The sequence below is a fragment of the Babylonia areolata genome, chromosome 33, assembly GCF_041734735.1.
Source record: "Babylonia areolata isolate BAREFJ2019XMU chromosome 33, ASM4173473v1, whole genome shotgun sequence".
Lineage (NCBI taxonomy): Eukaryota > Metazoa > Mollusca > Gastropoda > Neogastropoda > Buccinidae > Babylonia > Babylonia areolata.
In genome coordinates, this window is record NC_134908.1 from 55,384 (window position 1) to 76,164 (window position 20,781).

Consider the following 20,781-nt stretch of genomic DNA (forward strand, 5'->3'; position numbering starts at 1 on the left):
TTGGTGATGTTGGTGGTGTTGGTGTTGTTGTTGGTGGTGGTGTTGGTGGCGGTGTTGCTGGTGCTGGTGCTGGTGGTGTTTTCACTGCTTGTCTTGTTTGCAGCACCAGTTGTTTTTTTGTTTAGTTTTGAAAATTTTGTTTTTACTGTCAGTGTTATTTTACCGTGACTGCTAGTGGTGTGTGTGTGTGTGTGGTGGGGGGTCTATACTTTGATGTCTGCTTTTTCCCGGCATCTACCGGCTCCGAGGAAAGAAATCTTACCGAGTCCAAAGTTAATAAAATATTGATAGTTGAACACCCCCATCCCAGTTCCCGCTCGCCCCCTTTAAAACAATTGTTGCGAGCCAGGAGCTTGTGTCAGAGGTGAAAGACAGAGCAGGCTTCTGTCCAGACTCCACACACGTGATATCGTGAGATCACTGATGACCCTGATTGATTGTCAAGGTCATGTATGTCAAGGTCAAGAGCATGACATGGCATAACGAAACCAACTTATGTTTGATAATGATGACAGGCGTAATAATCTTTGGGTCATGACATGACATAACAAAACCAACTTATGTTTGATAATGATGACAGGCGTAATAATCTTTGGGTCATGACATGACATAACAAAACCAACATATGTTTGATAATGATGACAGGCGTAATAATCTTGTATTGTAATGTATCATTTTGTATCATGTGATGTGGATGTGGAAGACGTACATGTTTTTTTCTGATGCAAAAGGTGTTCATTTATTGTTTGTGGTTGTGGTGGCTGTGGTGTGTGTGAAGACCATGTGACCATGTTGCTGATGATGATGTGGTCATGTGGTTGTTGTGGCTGTGGTGTGTGTGAAGACCATGTGACCATGTTGCTGATGATGATGTGGTCATGTGGTTGTTGTGGTGGCTGTGGTGTGTGTGAAGACCATGTGACCATGTTGCTGATGATGATGTGGTCATGTGGTTGTTGTGGTGGTGGCTGTGGTGTGTGTGAAGACCATGTGACCATGTTGCTGATGATGATGTGGTTGTTGTGGTGGTGGCTGTGGTGTGTGTGAAGACCATGTGACCATGTTGCTGATGATGATGTGGTTGTTGTGGTGGTGGCTGTGGTGTGTGTGAAGACCATGTGACCATGTTGCTGATGATGATGTGGTCATGTGGTTGTTGTGGTGGTGGCTGTGGTGTGTGTGAAGACCATGTGACCATGTTGCTGATGATGATGTGGTCATGTGGTTGTTGTGGCCGTGGTGACGATGTGGCTGATGATGAGGTGGTTGTGGTGGCCGTGGTGACGATGTGGTTGTGGTGGCCGTGGTGACGATGTGGCTGATGATGAGGTGGTTGTTGTGGTGACCGTGGTGACGATGTGGCTGATAATGTGGTTGTGGCTGTGGTGACGATGTGGCTGATGATGTTGTGGTGGTTGTGGTGACGATGTGGCTGATGATGTGGTTGTGGTGACGATGTGGCTGGTGATGTGGTTGTGGTGACGATGTGGCTGATGATGTGGTTGTGGTGGCCATGTTGACGATGTGGATGATGATGTGGTTGTGGTGGCCGTGGTGACGATGTGGATGATGATGTGGTTGTGGTGACCGTGGTGACGATGTGGCTGATGATGTGGTTGTGGTGACCGTGGTGACGATGTGGCTGATGATGTGGTTGTGGTGGCCGTAGTGACGATGTGGCTGATGATGTGGTTGTGGTGGCCGTGGTGATGATGTGGCTGATGATGATGTGGTTGTTGTGGTGACCGTGGTGACGATGTGGCTGATAATGTGGTTGTGGCTGTGGTGACGATGTGGCTGATGATGTTGTGGTTGTTGTGGTGGCCGTGGTGACGATGTGGCTGATGGTGTTGTGGTGACGATGTGGCTGATGATGATATGATTGTGGTGGCCGTGGTGACGATGTGGCTGATGATGTGGTTGTGGTGGCCGTGGTGACGATGTGGCTGATGATGTGGTTGTGGTGGCCGTAGTGACGATGTGGCTGATGATGTGGTTGTGGTGGCCGTGGTGATGATGTGGCTGATGATGATGTGGTTGTTGTGGTGACCGTGGTGACGATGTGGCTGATAATGTGGTTGTGGCTGTGGTGACGATGTGGCTGATGATGTTGTGGTTGTTGTGGTGGTTGTGGTGACGATGTGGCTGATGATGTGGTTGTGGTGACGATGTGGCTGGTGATGTGGTTGTGGTGACGATGTGGCTGATGATGTGGTTGTGGTGGCCATGTTGACGATGTGGATGATGATGTGGTTGTGGTGGCCGTGGTGACGATGTGGATGATGATGTGGTTGTGGTGACCGTGGTGACGATGTGGCTGATGATGTGGTTGTGGTGGCCGTGGTGACGATGTGGATGATAATGTAGTTGTGGTGGCCGTGGTGACGATGTGGATGATGATGTAGTTGTGGTGGCCGTGGTGTGTGAAGGACATGCCAGCTGGACACGGGCTGACCAAACCACCTCGCTCCCCTTCCTGGCTGAACCTTCCGGTACTGAGTGGAGTTGGGGTGGGGGAGGGGGGCATGAGTTGGGGATGGGGGGGGGGTGGCATTTGTGTCAAGGGGCGTGGGGGGTGTCTGTCTGGCTGGCTGAACCTTCCGGTACTGAGTGGTGTTGGGGGTGCAGGCATGTGTTGGGGAGGGGGGGGCGGGCATGTGTTGGGGGGTGGGGTCTGTCTGTCTGGCTGAACCTTCCGGTACTGAGTGGAGTTGGGGTGGGGGGAGGGGTGTGTGTGTGGGGGGGTTGTGTTGGGGGGGGGGGGTGTCTGTCTGTCTGGCTGAACCTTCCGGTACTCTATGGTGTTGGGGTGGGGGGGGGGGCTGGTTGGGGAGCATGTGTGTGGGGTTGGGGGGAAAGGGGGAGGGCATGTGTTGGCATGTTTGGGAGGGGGATGAGTTGGGGATGTGGGCGGGGGTATGGTATTTCTGTCTGTCTGGCTGAACCTCCAGAACTGACTGGTGTTGGGGTGTGGGGCACGAGTTGGGGATGTTGGGAGGGGGGGGGGGGTTGCGAGGGGGGGGGGTGATATGGGGGCTCTGTCTTGCTAAGCCTGACTGTACTGAACGGTGTTGGGGTGTGGGGCATGAAATAGGGATATAGGGGGGAGGGTGATATGGGGACTCTGTCTGTCTTGCTAAGCCTGACTGTACTGAATGGTGTTGGGGTGTGGGTTGTGAATTAGCGATATGGGGGGGGGGGGGGGTTCTGTCTGTCTGAACCTGCCGGCACTGGTGTTGTTGGGGTGTGGGGTGTCAGTTGGGGAAGGGGGGGGGGGTGTTATTGGGGTTTCTGTCTGTCTGGCTGGCTGAACCTGCCGGTACTGGTGTTGTTGGGGTGTGGGGCGTCAGTTGGGGAGGGGGGGGGGGTGTTATTGGGGTTTCTGTCTGTCTGTCTGGCTGAACCTGCCGGTAGTGGTGTTGTTGGGGTGTGGGGCGTCAGTTGGAGGGGGGGGATGTTATTGGGGTTTCCTCCTCCTCCTCTATGTCCCTCATTCTTTGCTTTACTGTTCCCCCTCCCTCCTCTCTCCCTCTGTTTATCTATCTGCCTCCATCTGTCTCTGTCTCTGTATATCTGTCTCTCTCCCTTCCCCCCTAACCCCTCTGTCTGTCTGTCTGTCTGTCTGTCTGTCTGTCTGCAGATCTATGCTTCTTTATATTTTCAGAACTGATTAAGTTTCCAAGGACGGTCAGGATTCATAGACATATTAGTCCCTTCTCCTCAGTGTCCACTTGTAGAAAGTCTGTCCCACTGCCAGATTGTCATGTGTGTTAGTGTGTTTGTTCACATCATATTCTTTGCAGGTATGTTCAGTGGTGTGTTTGTACACATTATTTAGCTTGCATGTGTGTTCAGTGGTGTGTTTGTACACATCATTTAGCTTGCATGTGTGTTCAGTGGTGTGTTTGTACACATGTGTTGGTGTTTGTACACATATATATTGTGTACATGTGTTGGTGTGTTTATACACACACACACATACACATACACATGCACACACACACACACACACACACACACACACACACACACACACACACACACACACAAAATAACGGAGTACAAGACAGCACAAGACAACACAACGCACAACAACGCAACACAGTGCAACACAGTGCAACATTTCAATTCAGTTCATTTCAGTACAACACAATACAATTCACAACATACATATACACCGCACCTCCTCCCCTTCCTCCACACACACACACACACACACACACACACACACACACACACACACGCACACACACACACGGAGTACTGGTTCTGTGTAAAGATGAAAATATAATGTCCAGGTGTGTGTTTTTGCAGGCAGGGGGAGGAGAGAAAAAAGAACACCTGTTCAAGATACTGGTGATCGGGGAGCTGGGGACAGGCAAGACCTCCATCATTAAACGTTACGTTCACCAGTTCTTTTCTCAGCACTACAGAGCCACTGTATCCTTTGTTGTGTGTGGGGGTGGGTTTTTTGGGGGGCGGGGGGAGTTGGTTGAGTGGTTCAGAGACTGACATGCCAACACAGTGTCCGTGAGGGTGAGGGTGTGGGCTGGATTGCTGCTCTGTGTCCGTGAGGGTGTGGGCTGGATTGTTGCTCTGTGTCCGTGAGGGTGTGGGCTGTGTGTCCGTGAGGGTGTGGGCTGTGTGTCGGCTGTGTGTCCGTGAGGGTGTGGGCTGTGTGTCGGCTGTGTGTCCGTGAGGGTGTGGGCTGTGTGTCCGTGAGGGTGTGGGCTGTGTGTCCGTGAGGGTGTGGGCTGGATTGCTGCTCTGTCCCTTCCTCCCATGCTAGACTGCAAAAATCAAACCGAGTGTCTTGTCATTGACACATGACTTGAAGTTGTGTACCTTGTGTAATGGAGAGAGTTACCACTCTTTACTATTTGAGTGTCTTGTCATTTGGATGAGACGATAAACCAAGGCCCCATTGGCATGCTGAAAGAGAACCCAAGGCAACATAAGTGTTATCCTCAGGTGAATCCACTCTGATAGGTACACAAATATATATGCTTGCACTCAAGGTCTGACTAAGCACATTGGGCTATGCTGTTGATCAGGCATCTGCATAGCAGATGTGATGTAGCATTTTCAGATTTATCTGAACGTATTGACATCTTCTTGAGAAACAGAAACTAAAAACAAGAACTCTTGTGTTGTGTGTGTCTGTGTGTGTGTGTCTGTGTGTGTGTGTGTCTGTGTGTGTGTGTGTCTGTGTGTGTGTCTGTGTGTGTGTGTGTCTGTGTTTGTGTGTGTGTGTGTCTGTGTGTGTGTGTGTGTGTGTCTGTGTGTGTCTGTGTCTGTCTGTGTGTGTGTGTCTGTGTGTGTCTGTGTGTGTGTCTGTGTCTGTGTGTGTGTGTGTGTTCAAGCCCCCATTTCAGCCAGGTGTGATGTCCATGGGAAAGGAACCTTAATCCTTTTTTTCACTGAACCCAGGTCTGAATGAGTACCTGACTTGGGTAGAGGAAGGTTAAAATGGCAGAAAGAGGTGACTGGGCCCGCCTTCCTTTACAAAACCCTAGACACAATATGTATGAATTCATTGCCCCAATGGTCATAAAAGGCTGGGTGGCCTTCAACCTTTCATTTGAATGCCTGCTAATCACTCCATGACGATGATTCCAAACTTCCCAGCCACACAAACCTCATGTGGACCTTGACCCCGCATTCAGATTGGAGTGGACTTTGCGCTGAAGGTCATCAACTGGGATGCCGACACTCTCATTCGTCTGCAGCTGTGGGACATTGCAGGTCAGTGAAGAGCAGGTCTTGTCTTGTTGTGTGGTGCAGTTCATGGTGCAGTTCATGTTGTGTGGTGCAGTTCATGTTGTGTGGTGCAGTTCATGTTGTGTGGTGCCAGGGCAGTTCATGTTGTGTGGTGCCAGGGCAGTTCATGTTGTGTGGTGCAGTTCATGTTGTGTGGTGCAGTTCATGTTGTGTGGTGCCAGGGCAGTTCATGTTGTGTGGTGCAGTTCATGTTGTGTGGTGCAGTTCATGTTGTGTGGTGCAGTTCAAGTTCATGTTGTGTGGTGCAGTTCATGTTGTGTGGTGCAGTTCTTGTGTGGTGCAGTTCATGTTGTGTGGTGCAGTTCATGTTGTGTGGTGCCAGGGCAGTTCATGTTGTGTGGTGCAGTTCATGTTGTGTGGTGCAGTTCATGTTGTGTGGTGCCAGGGCAGTTCATGTTGTGTGGTGCAGTTCATGTTGTGTGGTGCAGTTCATGTTGTGTGGTGCCAGGGCAGTTCATGTTGTGTGGTGCAGTTCATGTTGTGTGGTGCCAGGGCAGTTCATGTTGTGTGGTGCCAGGGCAGTTCATGTTGTGCCAGGGCAGTTCATGTTGTGCTGTGCCAGGGCAGTTCATGTTGTGCCATGTTGTGCCAGGGCAGTTCATGTTGCGTTGTGCCAGGGCAGTTCATGTTGTGTGGTGCCAGGGCAGTTCATGTTGTGTTGTGCCAGGGCAGTTCATGTTGCGTTGTGCCAGGGCAGTTCATGTTGCGTTGTGCCAGGGCAGTTCATGTTGTGTGGTGCCAGGGCAGTTTGTCACAACCTGAAAGGGGTTGCCCATGTACCCCCACCCTTTCCCAAACTAACTTCCTGACAACACAAACACACAGTCGCAGTAAATTTCAGCTGGGTTCTTTACTGTAATGAAACGAAATAAAGACATGATAAATCAAAGCACACAAAAGTTTCCCCCCATCTACCTACAGCACAATTAACTAATTCAGTTCCAATCCATGTCGCAAAGTCACTGCAGCACCAGTCCAGCACATCGACACTACCAGAGTTCACCTGACGCGAACTCCACCCAACAGCTGAAGATTGAAGTCACTTGTAGACTCTAGGGTTAAGGTAGGATGGGGAGAGGGGGACAATGGAAAAGGGTACGTTGGAAACGTGGAGGAGGGGGACAATGGAAAAGGGTACGTTGGGAACGTGGGAGAGGGGGACAATGGAAAAGGGTACGTTGGGAACGTGGAGGAGGGGGACAATGGAAAAGGGTACGTTGGGAACGTGGAGGAGGGGGACAATGGAAAAGGGTACGTTGGGAACGTGGAGGAGGGGGACAATGGAAAAGGGTACGTTGGGAACGTGGAGGAGGGGGACAATGGAAAAGGGTACATTGGGAATGTGGGAGAGGGGGACAGTGGAAAAGGGTACATTGGAAACGTGGAGGAGGGGGACAATGGAAAAGGGTACGTTGGAAACGTGGGAGAGGGGGACAATGGAAAAGGGTACGTTGGGAACGTGGAGGAGGGGGACAATGGAAAAGGGTACGTTGGGAACGTGGAGGAGGGGGACAATGGAAAAGGGTACATTGGGAACGTGGGAGAGGGGGACAATGGAAAAGGGTACGTTGGGAACGTGGAGGAGGGGGACAATGGAAAAGGGTACGTTGGGAACGTGGGAGAGGGGGACAATGGAAAAGGGTACGTTGGGAACGTGGAGGAGGGGGACAATGGAAAAGGGTACGTTGGGAACGTGGAGGAGGGGGACAATGGAAAAGGGTACGTTGGGAACGTGGAGGAGGGGGACAATGGAAAAGGGTACGTTGGGAACGTGGAGGAGGGGGACAATGGAAAAGGGTACGTTGGGAACGTGGAGGAGGGGGACAATGGAAAAGGGTACGTTGGGAACGTGGGAGAGGGGGACAATGGAAAAGGGTACGTTGGGAACGTGGAGGAGGGGGACAGTGGAAAAGGGTACGTTGGGAACGTGGGAGAGGGGGAGTGGGTGTGAGGAAACTGGGACAGGGAAACGAAGACTGTTCCAGCGTTGAACATGGGGCTCCGTTGAAGGCAGTGGCAGGAGGGAGGAAAGTCCCAGGAAGATCTGTCACCAGGTAGACACACAGGCACACCACTGGCCCAGAATGAAAACAGACCACACACAGAGGAAGAAGGGTGTGACAAGGAAAACGCCCCACTACTTCAGTCAGATGGCACCCAACAGCTCACACACTGGAACGGCGACCCGTCTCCTGAGAGAGCTTGGCATCATGTTGTGCCTGGGCAGTTCATGATGTGCCAGGGCAGTTCATGATGTGTTGTGCCAGGGCAGTTCATGATGTGCCAAGGCAGTTCATGATGTGCCAGGGCAGTTCATGTTGTGTTGTGCCAGGGCAGTTCATGATGTGCCAAGGCAGTTCATGATGTGTTGTGCCAAGGCAGTTCATGTTGTGCCAGGGCAGTTCATGCTGTGTTGTGCCAAGGCAGTTCATGTTGTGCCAGGGCAGTTCATGATGTGTTGTGCCAGGGCAGTTCATGATGTGCCATTTCTCAGTGAAGAACACGGGCAGTTCATGCTATGCTATTTCTCAGTGAAGAACACAGGCAGTTCATGCTATGCTATTTCTCAGTGAAGAACACGGGCAGTTCATGCTATGCTATTTCTCAGTGAAGAACACGGGCAGTTCATGCTATGCTATATGTCAGTGATTGAAGCCATCTTTCTGCAGTACTGTATTGTGTTGTGTTACTGTTGTCAGTGATTATGGCCCCTCTCTGTGTTGTATAACTGTTGTCAGTGATTATGGCCCCTCTCTGTGTTGTATAACTGTTGTCAGTGGTTATGGCCCCTCTCTGTGTTGTATAACTGTTGTCAGTGGTTATGGCCCCTCTCTGTGTTGTATAACTGTTGTCAGTGGTTATGGCCCCTCTCTGTGTTGTATAACTGTTGTCAGTGGTTATGGCCCCTCTCTGTGTTGTATAACTGTTGTCAGTGATTATGGCCCCTCTCTGTGTTGTATAACTGTTGTCAGTGATTATGGCCCCTCTCTGTGTTGTATAACTGTTGTCAGTGATTATGGCCCCTCTCTGTGTTGTATAACTGTTGTCAGTGATTATGGCCCCTCTCTGTGTTGTATAACTGTTGTCAGTGGTTATGGCCCCTCTCTGTATGAAATGTGGGCTGCTCTCTTCAGCATCCTCACTGACTGGCCCAATCTGATGAAGTGGTGTGTCACTGACTGACCCAATGTGTTGATAAAGTGGTGTGTCACTGACTGACCCAGTATGATAAAGTGGTGTGTCACTGACTGACCCAATGTGTTGATGAAGTGGTGTGTCACTGACTGACCCAATGTGTTCGATGAAGTGGTGTGTCACTGACTGACCCAATCTGATGAAGTGGTGTGTCACTGACTGACCCAATGTGTTGATGAAGTGGTGTGTCACTGACTGACCCAATCTGTTGATGAAGTGGTGTGTCACTTACCGACCCAGTCTGATGAAGTGGTGTGTCACTCACTGACCCAATGTGTTGAAGTGGTGTGTCACTGACTGACCCAATGTGTCGAAGTGGTGTGTCACTGACTGACCCAATGTGTTGAAATGGTGTGTCACTGACTGACCCAATCTGATGAAGTGGTGTGTCACTCACTGACCCAATCTGATGAAGTGGTGTGTCACTCACTGACCCAATCTGATGAAGTGGTGTGTCACTGACTGACCCAATCTGATGAAGTGGTGTGTCACTCACTGACCCAATCTGATGAAGTGGTGTGTCACTCACTGAACCAATCGGTTGATGAAGTGGTGTCTCACTGACTGACGAAATCTGTTGAAGTAGTGGTGTGTGACTGACCCAAACTGTTGACGTAGTGGTGTGTGACTGACCCAAACTGTTGACGTAGTGGTGTGTCACTGACCCAAACTGTTGACGTAGTGGTGTGTCACTGACCCAAACTGTTGACGTAGTGGTGTGTGACTGACCCAAACTGTTGACGTAGTGGTGTGTGACTGACCCAAACTGTTGACGTAGTGGTGTGTCACTGACCCAAACTGTTGACGTAGTGGTGTGTCACTGACCCAAACTGTTGACGTAGTGGTGTGTGACTCAGGTCAGGAGCGGTTCGGCAACATGACGCGTGTGTACTACAAGGAGGCGGTGGGGGCGTTCATTGTGTTTGACGTGACGCGGGCGTCGACCTTTGATGCAGTGACCAAGTGGAAAAACGACCTGGACAGCAAAGTGCAGCTGTCCGATGGGTCACCTGTGCCCTGTGTGCTGCTGGCTAACAAGGTGAGGGGGGGGAAGGAGGTGCAGGCTTAGGGGGGAGAGGAACAGGGATTGGAGGGGGGGGTCAGGGTTTGCTGGAGGGATTGGGGAGGGGGACAGTGATCAGGGGGTAAGGGGGGGACAGGGTTTGGTTGGGGGGTTACAGGGATTGGGGGAGGGGGGACAGGGATTGGGGGAGAGGGGGAAAGGGATTGGTTGGGGGGGGACGGTGTGTGGGGGGACAGGGTTTGGGGGGTGAGGGGGGACAAGGATTGGGGGAGGGGAACAGTGTGAGGGGGGACAGGGATTGGGGGAGGGGAACAGTGTGGGGGGGACAGGGATTGGGGGAGGGGAACAGTGTGGGGGGGACAGGGATTGGGGGAGGGGAACAGTGTGGGGGGGACAGGGATTGGGGGAGGGGAACAGTGTGAGGGGGGACAGAGATTGGGGGAGGGGAACAGTGTGAGGGGGGACAGGGATTGGGGGAGGGGAACAGTGTGGGGGGGGACAGGGATTGGGGGAGGGGGACAGGGATTGGGGGAGGGGAACAGTGTGAGGGAGGGGGGGACAAGGATTGGGGGAGGGGAACAGTGTGAGGGGGGACAAGGATTGGGGGAGGGGAACAGTGTGGGGGGGGACAGGGATTGGGGGAGGGGAACAGTGTGGGGGGACAGGGATTGGGGGGGAACAGTGTGGGGGGACAGGGATTGGGGGAGGGGAACAGTGTGATGGAGGACAGGGATTGGGGGAGGGGAACAGTGTGGGGGGGACAAGGATTGGGGGAGGGGAACAGTGTGGGGGGGGGACAGGGATTGGGGGAGGGGAACAGTGTGGGGGGGGGGACAGGGATTGGGGGAGGGGAACAGTGTGGGGGGACAGGGATTGGGGGAGGGGAACAGTGTGAGGGGGGTGGATAGGGTTTGGGGAGGGGGGAGTTTCATTGTTGTGTTGGTGTTGATGTGAGTAAAACATTAACATGAAGTGCTGGTGTTGATGTGTATAAAACATTAACATGAAGTGCTGGTGTTGATGTGTATAAAACATTAACATGAAGTGCTGGTGATTATGTGTGTAAAACATTAATGTGAAGTGTTGGTGTTGATGTGTGTAAAACATGAACATGAAGTGGATTTTTTCTGTTGGTTCATTGTTGTGTTGGTGATGTGTGTAGTGTGATCAGCCAAGGAGGGTTTGGTGAACAACTCTTGGATGAATTCTGTACGGAGAATTGTCCATTCTTACCTCTTGCTTCTTTCCTGTGTTCCTCCTCCTGTTGTTTATTCAGTGAAGTTTAACCTGGCTTCATTGTCGTGTTGGTGTGTGTTTAACCTGGCTTCATTGTCGTGTTGGTGATGGTGTGTGGAGTTTAACCTTGCTTCACTGTCATGTTGGTGATGGTGTGTGGAGTTTAACCTTGCTTCACTGTCGTGTTGGTGAAGGTGTGTGGAGTTTAACCTGGCTTCACTGTCGTGTTGGTGATGGTGTGTGGAGTTTAACCTTGCTTCATTGTCGTGTTGGTGATGGTGTGTGGAGTTTAACCTTTTTCACTGTCATGTTGGTGAAGGTGTGTGGAGTTTAACCTGGCTTCATTGTCGTGTTGGTGATGGTGTGTGGAGTTTAACCTTGCTTCACTGTCGTGTTGGTGATGGTGTGTGGAGTTTAACCTTGCTTCACTGTCGTGTTGGTGATGGTGTGTGGAGTTTAACCTTGCTTCATTGTCATGTTGGTGATGGTGTGTGGAGTTTAACCTGGCTTCATTGTCGTGTTGGTGATGGTGTGTGGAGTTTAACCTTGCTTCATTGTCGTGTTGGTGATGGTGTGTGGAGTTTAACCTTGCTTCACTGTCATGTTGGTGATGGTGTGTGGAGTTTAACCTTGCTTCACTGTCATGTTGGTGATGGTGTGTGGAGTTTAACCTTGCTTCATTGTCGTGTTGGTGATGGTGTGTGGAGTTTAACCTTGCTTCACTGTCGTGTTGGTGAAGGTGTGTGGAGTTTAACCTTGCTTCACTGTCGTGTTGGTGATGGTGTGTGGAGTTTAACCTGGCTTCACTGTCGTGTTGGTGATGGTGTGTGGAGTTTAACCTTGCTTCACTGTCATGTTGGTGATGGTGTGTGTTTAACCTTGCTTCACTGTCATGTTGGTGATGGTGTGTGGAGTTTAACCTTGCTTCATTGTCATGTTGGTGATGGTGTGTGGAGTTTAACCTTGCTTCATTGTCGTGTTGGTGATGGTGTGTGGAGTTTAACCTTGCTTCATTGTCGTGTTGGTGATGGTGTGTGGAGTTTAACCTTGCTTCATTGTCGTGTTGGTGAAGGTGTGTGGAGTTTAACCTTGCTTCACTGTCGTGTTGGTGATGGTGTGTGGAGTTTAACCTTGCTTCATTGTCATGTTGGTGATGGTGTGTGGAGTTTAACCTTGCTTCATTGTCGTGTTGGTGAAGGTGTGTGGAGTTTAACCTTGCTTCATTGTCGTGTTGGTGATGGTGTGTGGAGTTTAACCTTGCTTCATTGTCGTGTTGGTGATGGTGTGTGGAGTTTAACCTTGCTTCATTGTCGTGTTGGTGATGGTGTGTGGAGTTTAACCTTTTTCACTGTCGTGTTGGTGAAGGTGTGTGGAGTTTAACCTTGCTTCACTGTCGTGTTGGTGATGGTGTGTGGAGTTTAACCTTGCTTCATTGTCGTGTTGGTGAAGGTGTGTGGAGTTTAACCTGGCTTCACTGTCGTGTTGGTGATGGTGTGTGGAGTTTAACCTTGCTTCATTGTCGTGTCGTGTTGGTGATGGTGTGTGGAGTTTAACCTTGCTTCATTGTCATGTTGGTGATGGTGTGTGGAGTTTAACCTTGCTTCATTGTCGTGTTGGTGAAGGTGTGTGGAGTTTAACCTTGCTTCACTGTCGTGTTGGTGATGGTGTGTGGAGTTTAACCTGGCTTCACTGTCGTGTTGGTGATGGTGTGTGGAGTTTAACCTTGCTTCATTGTCGTGTTGGTGATGGTGTGTGGAGTTTAACCTTGCTTCATTGTCGTGTTGGTGATGGTGTGTGGAGTTTAACCTGGCTTCACTGTCGTGTCGTGTTGGTGATGGTGTGTGTTTAACCTTGCTTCATTGTCGTGTTGGTGATGGTGTGTGGAGTTTAACTTTGCTTCACTGTCATGTTGGTGATAGTGTGTGGAGTTTAACTTTGCTTCACTGTCATGTTGGTGTTGGTGTGTGTGTTTAACCTTGCTTCACTGTCATGTTGGTGATGGTGTGTGGAGTTTAACCTGGCTTCACTGTCATGTTGGTGATGGTGTGTGGAGTTTAACCTTGCTTCATTGTCGTGTTGGTGATGGTGTGTGGAGTTTAACCTTGCTTCATTGTCGTGTTGATGATGGTGTGTGGAGTTTAACCTTGCTTCACTGTCATGTTGGTGATGGTGTGTGGAGTTTAACCTTGCTTCACTGTCATGTTGGTGATGGTGTGTGGAGTTTAACCTTGCTTCATTGTCATGTTGGTGATGGTGTGTGGAGTTTAACCTTGCTTCATTGTCGTGTTGGTGATGGTGTGTGGAGTTTAACCTTGCTTCACTGTCGTGTTGGTGATGGTGTGTGGAGTTTAACCTTGCTTCATTGTCGTGTTGGTGAAGGTGTGTGGAGTTTAACCTTGCTTCACTGTCGTGTTGGTGATGGTGTGTGGAGTTTAACCTTGCTTCATTGTCATGTTGGTGATGGTGTGTGGAGTTTAACCTTGCTTCATTGTCGTGTTGGTGATGGTGTGTGGAGTTTAACCTTGCTTCATTGTCGTGTTGGTGATGGTGTGTGGAGTTTAACCTTTTTCACTGTCGTGTTGGTGAAGGTGTGTGGAGTTTAACCTTGCTTCATTGTCATGTTGGTGATGGTGTGTGGAGTTTAACCTTGCTTCACTGTCGTGTTGGTGAAGGTGTGTGGAGTTTAACCTGGCTTCACTGTCGTGTTGGTGATGGTGTGTGGAGTTTAACCTTGCTTCATTGTCGTGTCGTGTTGGTGATGGTGTGTGGAGTTTAACCTTGCTTCACTGTCGTGTTGGTGATGGTGTGTGGAGTTTAACCTTGCTTCATTGTCGTGTCGTGTTGGTGAAGGTGTGTGGAGTTTAACCTTGCTTCACTGTCGTGTTGGTGATGGTGTGTGTTTAACCTTGCTTCATTGTCGTGTTGGTGATGGTGTGTGGAGTTTAACCTTGCTTCACTGTCGTGTTGGTGATGGTGTGTGGAGTTTAACTTTGCTTCACTGTCATGTTGGTGATGGTGTGTGGAGTGTAACCTTGCTTCATTGTCATGTTGGTGATGGTGTGTGGAATTTAACCTTGCTTCACTGTCATGTTGGTGATGGTGTGTGGAGTGTAACCTTGCTTCACTGTCGTGTTGGTGATGGTGTGTGGAGTTTAACCTTGCTTCACTGTCATGTTGGTGATGGTGTGTGGAGTTTAACCTGGCTTCATTGTCGTGTTGGTGATGGTGTGTGGAGTTTAACATTGCTTCATTGTCGTGTTGGTGATGGTGTGTGGAGTTTAACCTTGCTTCACTGTCGTGTTGGTGATGGTGTGTGGAGTTTAACCTTGCTTCATTGTCATGTTGGTGATGGTGTGTGGAGTTTAACCTTGCTTCATTGTCATGTTGGTGAAGGTGTGTGGAGTTTAACCTTGCTTCACTGTCGTGTTGGTGATGGTGTGTGGAGTTTAACCTGGCTTCACTGTCGTGTTGGTGATGGTGTGTGGAGTTTAACCTTGCTTCATTGTCGTGTTGGTGATGGTGTGTGGAGTTTAACCTTGCTTCATTGTCGTGTTGGTGATGGTGTGTGGAGTTTAACCTGGCTTCACTGTCGTGTCGTGTTGGTGATGGTGTGTGTTTAACCTTGCTTCATTGTCGTGTTGGTGATGGTGTGTGGAGTTTAACTTTGCTTCACTGTCATGTTGGTGATAGTGTGTGGAGTTTAACTTTGCTTCACTGTCATGTTGGTGTTGGTGTGTGTTTAACCTTGCTTCACTGTCATGTTGGTGATGGTGTGTGGAGTTTAACCTGGCTTCACTGTCATGTTGGTGATGGTGTGTGGAGTTTAACCTTGCTTCATTGTCGTGTTGGTGATGGTGTGTGGAGTTTAACCTTGCTTCACTGTCGTGTTGATGATGGTGTGTGGAGTTTAACCTTGCTTCACTGTCATGTTGGTGATGGTGTGTGGAGTTTAACCTTGCTTCACTGTCATGTTGGTGATGGTGTGTGGAGTTTAACCTTGCTTCATTGTCATGTTGGTGATGGTGTGTGGAGTTTAACCTTGCTTCATTGTCGTGTTGGTGATGGTGTGTGGAGTTTAACCTTGCTTCACTGTCGTGTTGGTGATGGTGTGTGGAGTTTAACCTTGCTTCATTGTCGTGTTGGTGAAGGTGTGTGGAGTTTAACCTTGCTTCACTGTCGTGTTGGTGATGGTGTGTGGAGTTTAACCTTGCTTCATTGTCATGTTCGTGATGGTGTGTGGAGTTTAACCTTGCTTCATTGTCGTGTTGGTGATGGTGTGTGGAGTTTAACCTTGCTTCATTGTCGTGTTGGTGATGGTGTGTGGAGTTTAACCTTTTTCACTGTCGTGTTGGTGAAGGTGTGTGGAGTTTAACCTTGCTTCACTGTCGTGTTGGTGAAGGTGTGTGGAGTTTAACCTGGCTTCACTGTCGTGTTGGTGATGGTGTGTGGAGTTTAACCTTGCTTCATTGTCGTGTCGTGTTGGTGATGGTGTGTGGAGTTTAACCTTGCTTCACTGTCGTGTTGGTGATGGTGTGTGGAGTTTAACCTTGCTTCATTGTCGTGTCGTGTTGGTGAAGGTGTGTGGAGTTTAACCTTGCTTCACTGTCGTGTTGGTGATGGTGTGTGTTTAACCTTGCTTCATTGTCGTGTTGGTGATGGTGTGTGGAGTTTAACCTTGCTTCATTGTCGTGTTGATGATGGTGTGTGGAGTTTAACCTTGCTTCACTGTCATGTTGGTGATGGTGTGTGGAGTTTAACCTTGCTTCACTGTCATGTTGGTGATGGTGTGTGGAGTTTAACCTTGCTTCATTGTCATGTTGGTGATGGTGTGTGGAGTTTAACCTTGCTTCATTGTCGTGTTGGTGATGGTGTGTGGAGTTTAACCTTGCTTCACTGTCGTGTTGGTGATGGTGTGTGGAGTTTAACCTTGCTTCATTGTCGTGTTGGTGAAGGTGTGTGGAGTTTAACCTTGCTTCACTGTCGTGTTGGTGATGGTGTGTGGAGTTTAACCTTGCTTCATTGTCATGTTGGTGATGGTGTGTGGAGTTTAACCTTGCTTCATTGTCGTGTTGGTGATGGTGTGTGGAGTTTAACCTTGCTTCATTGTCGTGTTGGTGATGGTGTGTGGAGTTTAACCTTTTTCACTGTCGTGTTGGTGAAGGTGTGTGGAGTTTAACCTTGCTTCATTGTCATGTTGGTGATGGTGTGTGGAGTTTAACCTTGCTTCACTGTCGTGTTGGTGAAGGTGTGTGGAGTTTAACCTGGCTTCACTGTCGTGTTGGTGATGGTGTGTGGAGTTTAACCTTGCTTCATTGTCGTGTCGTGTTGGTGATGGTGTGTGGAGTTTAACCTTGCTTCACTGTCGTGTTGGTGATGGTGTGTGGAGTTTAACCTTGCTTCATTGTCGTGTCGTGTTGGTGAAGGTGTGTGGAGTTTAACCTTGCTTCACTGTCGTGTTGGTGATGGTGTGTGTTTAACCTTGCTTCATTGTCGTGTTGGTGATGGTGTGTGGAGTTTAACCTTGCTTCACTGTCGTGTTGGTGATGGTGTGTGGAGTTTAACTTTGCTTCACTGTCATGTTGGTGATGGTGTGTGGAGTGTAACCTTGCTTCATTGTCATGTTGGTGATGGTGTGTGGAATTTAACCTTGCTTCACTGTCATGTTGGTGATGGTGTGTGGAGTGTAACCTTGCTTCACTGTCGTGTTGGTGATGGTGTGTGGAGTTTAACCTTGCTTCACTGTCATGTTGGTGATGGTGTGTGGAGTTTAACCTGGCTTCATTGTCGTGTTGGTGATGGTGTGTGGAGTTTAACATTGCTTCATTGTCGTGTTGGTGATGGTGTGTGGAGTTTAACCTTGCTTCACTGTCGTGTTGGTGATGGTGTGTGGAGTTTAACCTTGCTTCATTGTCATGTTGGTGATGGTGTGTGGAGTTTAACCTTGCTTCATTGTCATGTTGGTGAAGGTGTGTGGAGTTTAACCTTGCTTCACTGTCGTGTTGGTGATGGTGTGTGGAGTTTAACCTGGCTTCACTGTCGTGTTGGTGATGGTGTGTGGAGTTTAACCTTGCTTCATTGTCGTGTTGGTGATGGTGTGTGGAGTTTAACCTTGCTTCATTGTCGTGTTGGTGATGGTGTGTGGAGTTTAACCTGGCTTCACTGTCGTGTCGTGTTGGTGATGGTGTGTGTTTAACCTTGCTTCATTGTCGTGTTGGTGATGGTGTGTGGAGTTTAACTTTGCTTCACTGTCATGTTGGTGATAGTGTGTGGAGTTTAACTTTGCTTCACTGTCATGTTGGTGTTGGTGTGTGTTTAACCTTGCTTCACTGTCATGTTGGTGATGGTGTGTGGAGTTTAACCTGGCTTCACTGTCATGTTGGTGATGGTGTGTGGAGTTTAACCTTGCTTCATTGTCGTGTTGGTGATGGTGTGTGGAGTTTAACCTTGCTTCACTGTCGTGTTGATGATGGTGTGTGGAGTTTAACCTTGCTTCACTGTCATGTTGGTGATGGTGTGTGGAGTTTAACCTTGCTTCACTGTCATGTTGGTGATGGTGTGTGGAGTTTAACCTTGCTTCATTGTCATGTTGGTGATGGTGTGTGGAGTTTAACCTTGCTTCATTGTCGTGTTGGTGATGGTGTGTGGAGTTTAACCTTGCTTCACTGTCGTGTTGGTGATGGTGTGTGGAGTTTAACCTTGCTTCATTGTCGTGTTGGTGAAGGTGTGTGGAGTTTAACCTTGCTTCACTGTCGTGTTGGTGATGGTGTGTGGAGTTTAACCTTGCTTCATTGTCATGTTCGTGATGGTGTGTGGAGTTTAACCTTGCTTCATTGTCGTGTTGGTGATGGTGTGTGGAGTTTAACCTTGCTTCATTGTCGTGTTGGTGATGGTGTGTGGAGTTTAACCTTTTTCACTGTCGTGTTGGTGAAGGTGTGTGGAGTTTAACCTTGCTTCACTGTCGTGTTGGTGAAGGTGTGTGGAGTTTAACCTGGCTTCACTGTCGTGTTGGTGATGGTGTGTGGAGTTTAACCTTGCTTCATTGTCGTGTCGTGTTGGTGATGGTGTGTGGAGTTTAACCTTGCTTCACTGTCGTGTTGGTGATGGTGTGTGGAGTTTAACCTTGCTTCATTGTCGTGTCGTGTTGGTGAAGGTGTGTGGAGTTTAACCTTGCTTCACTGTCGTGTTGGTGATGGTGTGTGTTTAACCTTGCTTCATTGTCGTGTTGGTGATGGTGTGTGGAGTTTAACCTTGCTTCACTGTCGTGTTGGTGATGGTGTGTGGAGTTTAACTTTGCTTCACTGTCATGTTGGTGATGGTGTGTGGAGTGTAACCTTGCTTCATTGTCATGTTGGTGATGGTGTGTGGAATTTAACCTTGCTTCACTGTCATGTTGGTGATGGTGTGTGGAGTGTAACCTTGCTTCACTGTCGTGTTGGTGATGGTGTGTGGAGTTTAACCTTGCTTCACTGTCATGTTGGTGATGGTGTGTGGAGTTTAACCTGGCTTCATTGTCGTGTTGGTGATGGTGTGTGGAGTTTAACCTTGCTTCATTGTCGTGTTGGTGATGGTGTGTGGAGTTTAACCTTGCTTCATTGTCATGTTGGTGATGGTGTGTGGAGTTTAACCTTGCTTCACTGTCGTGTTGGTGATGGTGTGTGGAGTTTAACCTTGCTTCATTGTCGTGTTGGTGATGGTGTGTGGAGTTTAACCTGGCTTCACTGTCGTGTTGGTGATGGTGTGTGAAGTTTAACCTTGCTTCACTGTCATGTTGGTGTTGGTGTGTGTTTAACCTTGCTTCACTGTCGTGTTGGTGATGGTGTGTGGAGTTTAACCTTGCTTCATTGTCGTGTTGGTGATGGTGTGTGGAGTTTAACCTTGCTTCATTGTCGTGTCGGTGATGGTGTGTGGAGTTTAACCTGGCTTCACTGTCGTGTCGTGTTGGTGATGGTGTGTGTTTAACCTTGCTTCATTGTCGTGTTGGTGATGGTGTGTGGAGTTTAACTTTGCTTCACTGTCATGTTGGTGATAGTGTGTGGAGTTTAACTTTGCTTCACTGTCATGTTGGTGTTGGTGTGTGTTTAACCTTGCTTCACTGTCATGTTGGTGATGGTGTGTGGAGTTTAACCTGGCTTCACTGTCATGTTGGTGATGGTGTGTGGAGTTTAACCTTGCTTCATTGTCGTGTTGGTGATGGTGTGTGGAGTTTAACCTTGCTTCACTGTCGTGTTGGTGATGGTGTGTGGAGTTTAACCTTGCTTCACTGTCGTGTTGGTGATGGTGTGTGGAGTTTAACCTTGCTTCACTGTCATGTTGGTGATGGTGTGTGGAGTTTAACCTTGCTTCATTGTCATGTTGGTGATGGTGTGTGGAGTTTAACCTTGCTTCATTGTCGTGTTGGTGATGGTGTGTGGAGTTTAACCTTGCTTCACTGTCGTGTTGGTGATGGTGTGTGGAGTTTAACCTTGCTTCATTGTCGTGTTGGTGAAGGTGTGTGGAGTTTAACCTTGCTTCACTGTCGTGTTGGTGATGGTGTGTGGAGTTTAACCTTGCTTCATTGTCATGTTGGTGATGGTGTGTGGAGTTTAACCTTGCTTCATTGTCGTGTTGGTGATGGTGTGTGGAGTTTAACCTTGCTTCATTGTCGTGTTGGTGATGGTGTGTGGAGTTTAACCTTTTTCACTGTCGTGTTGGTGAAGGTGTGTGGAGTTTAACCTTGCTTCATTGTCGTGTTGGTGAAGGTGTGTGGAGTTTAACCTGGCTTCACTGTCGTGTTGGTGATGGTGTGTGGAGTTTAACCTTGCTTCATTGTCGTGTCGTGTTGGTGAAGGTGTGTGGAGTTTAACCTTGCTTCACTGTCGTGTTGGTGAAGGTGTGTGGAGTTTAACCTTGCTTCACTGTCGTGTTGGTGATGGTGTGTGGAGTTTAACCTTGCTTCATTGTCGTGTCGTGTTGGTGAAGGTGTGTGGAGTTTAACCTTGCTTCACTGTCGTGTTGGTGATGGTGTGTGTTTAACCTTGCTTCATTGTCGTGTTGGTGAAGGTGTGTGTTTAACCTTGCTTCATTGTCGTGTTGGTGATGGTGTGTGGAGTTTAACCTTGCTTCACTGTCGTGTTGGTGATGGTGTGTGGAGTTTAACTTTGCTTCACTGTCATGTTGGTGATGGTGTGTGGAGTGTAACCTTGCTTCATTGTCATGTTGGTGATGGTGTGTGGAGTTTAACCTTGCTTCACTGTCATGTTGGTGATGGTGTGTGGAGTGTAACCTTGCTTCACTGTCGTGTTGGTGATGGTGTGTGGAGTTTAACCTTGCTTCACTGTCATGTTGGTGATGGTGTGTGGAGTTTAACCTGGCTTCATTGTCGTGTTGGTGATGGTGTGTGGAGTTTAACCTTGCTTCATTGTCGTGTTGGTGATGGTGTGTGGAGTTTAACCTTGCTTCATTGTCGTGTTGGTGATGGTGTGTGGAGTTTAACCTTGCTTCATTGTCATGTTGGTGATGGTGTGTGGAGTTTAACCTTGCTTCATTGTCATGTTGGTGATGGTGTG

General features: G+C 48.9%; 1 protein-coding gene across 2 annotated transcripts in view; it reads left to right on the forward strand.

Moving 5' to 3' along the window:
* The window catches only part of LOC143277133 (ras-related protein Rab-38-like), a 51,933-nt gene that overhangs the window by 17,494 nt on the left and 13,658 nt on the right, over nucleotides 1–20,781 (forward strand). For both annotated transcript variants that reach the window (XM_076581875.1, XM_076581874.1), the window contains exons 2-4: nucleotides 4,315–4,440; nucleotides 5,667–5,745; nucleotides 9,834–10,015. In XM_076581875.1, coding sequence (XP_076437990.1) covers nucleotides 4,315–4,440; nucleotides 5,667–5,745; nucleotides 9,834–10,015 — 387 coding nt within the window. The remainder of the gene's footprint in view (nucleotides 1–4,314; nucleotides 4,441–5,666; nucleotides 5,746–9,833; nucleotides 10,016–20,781) is intronic.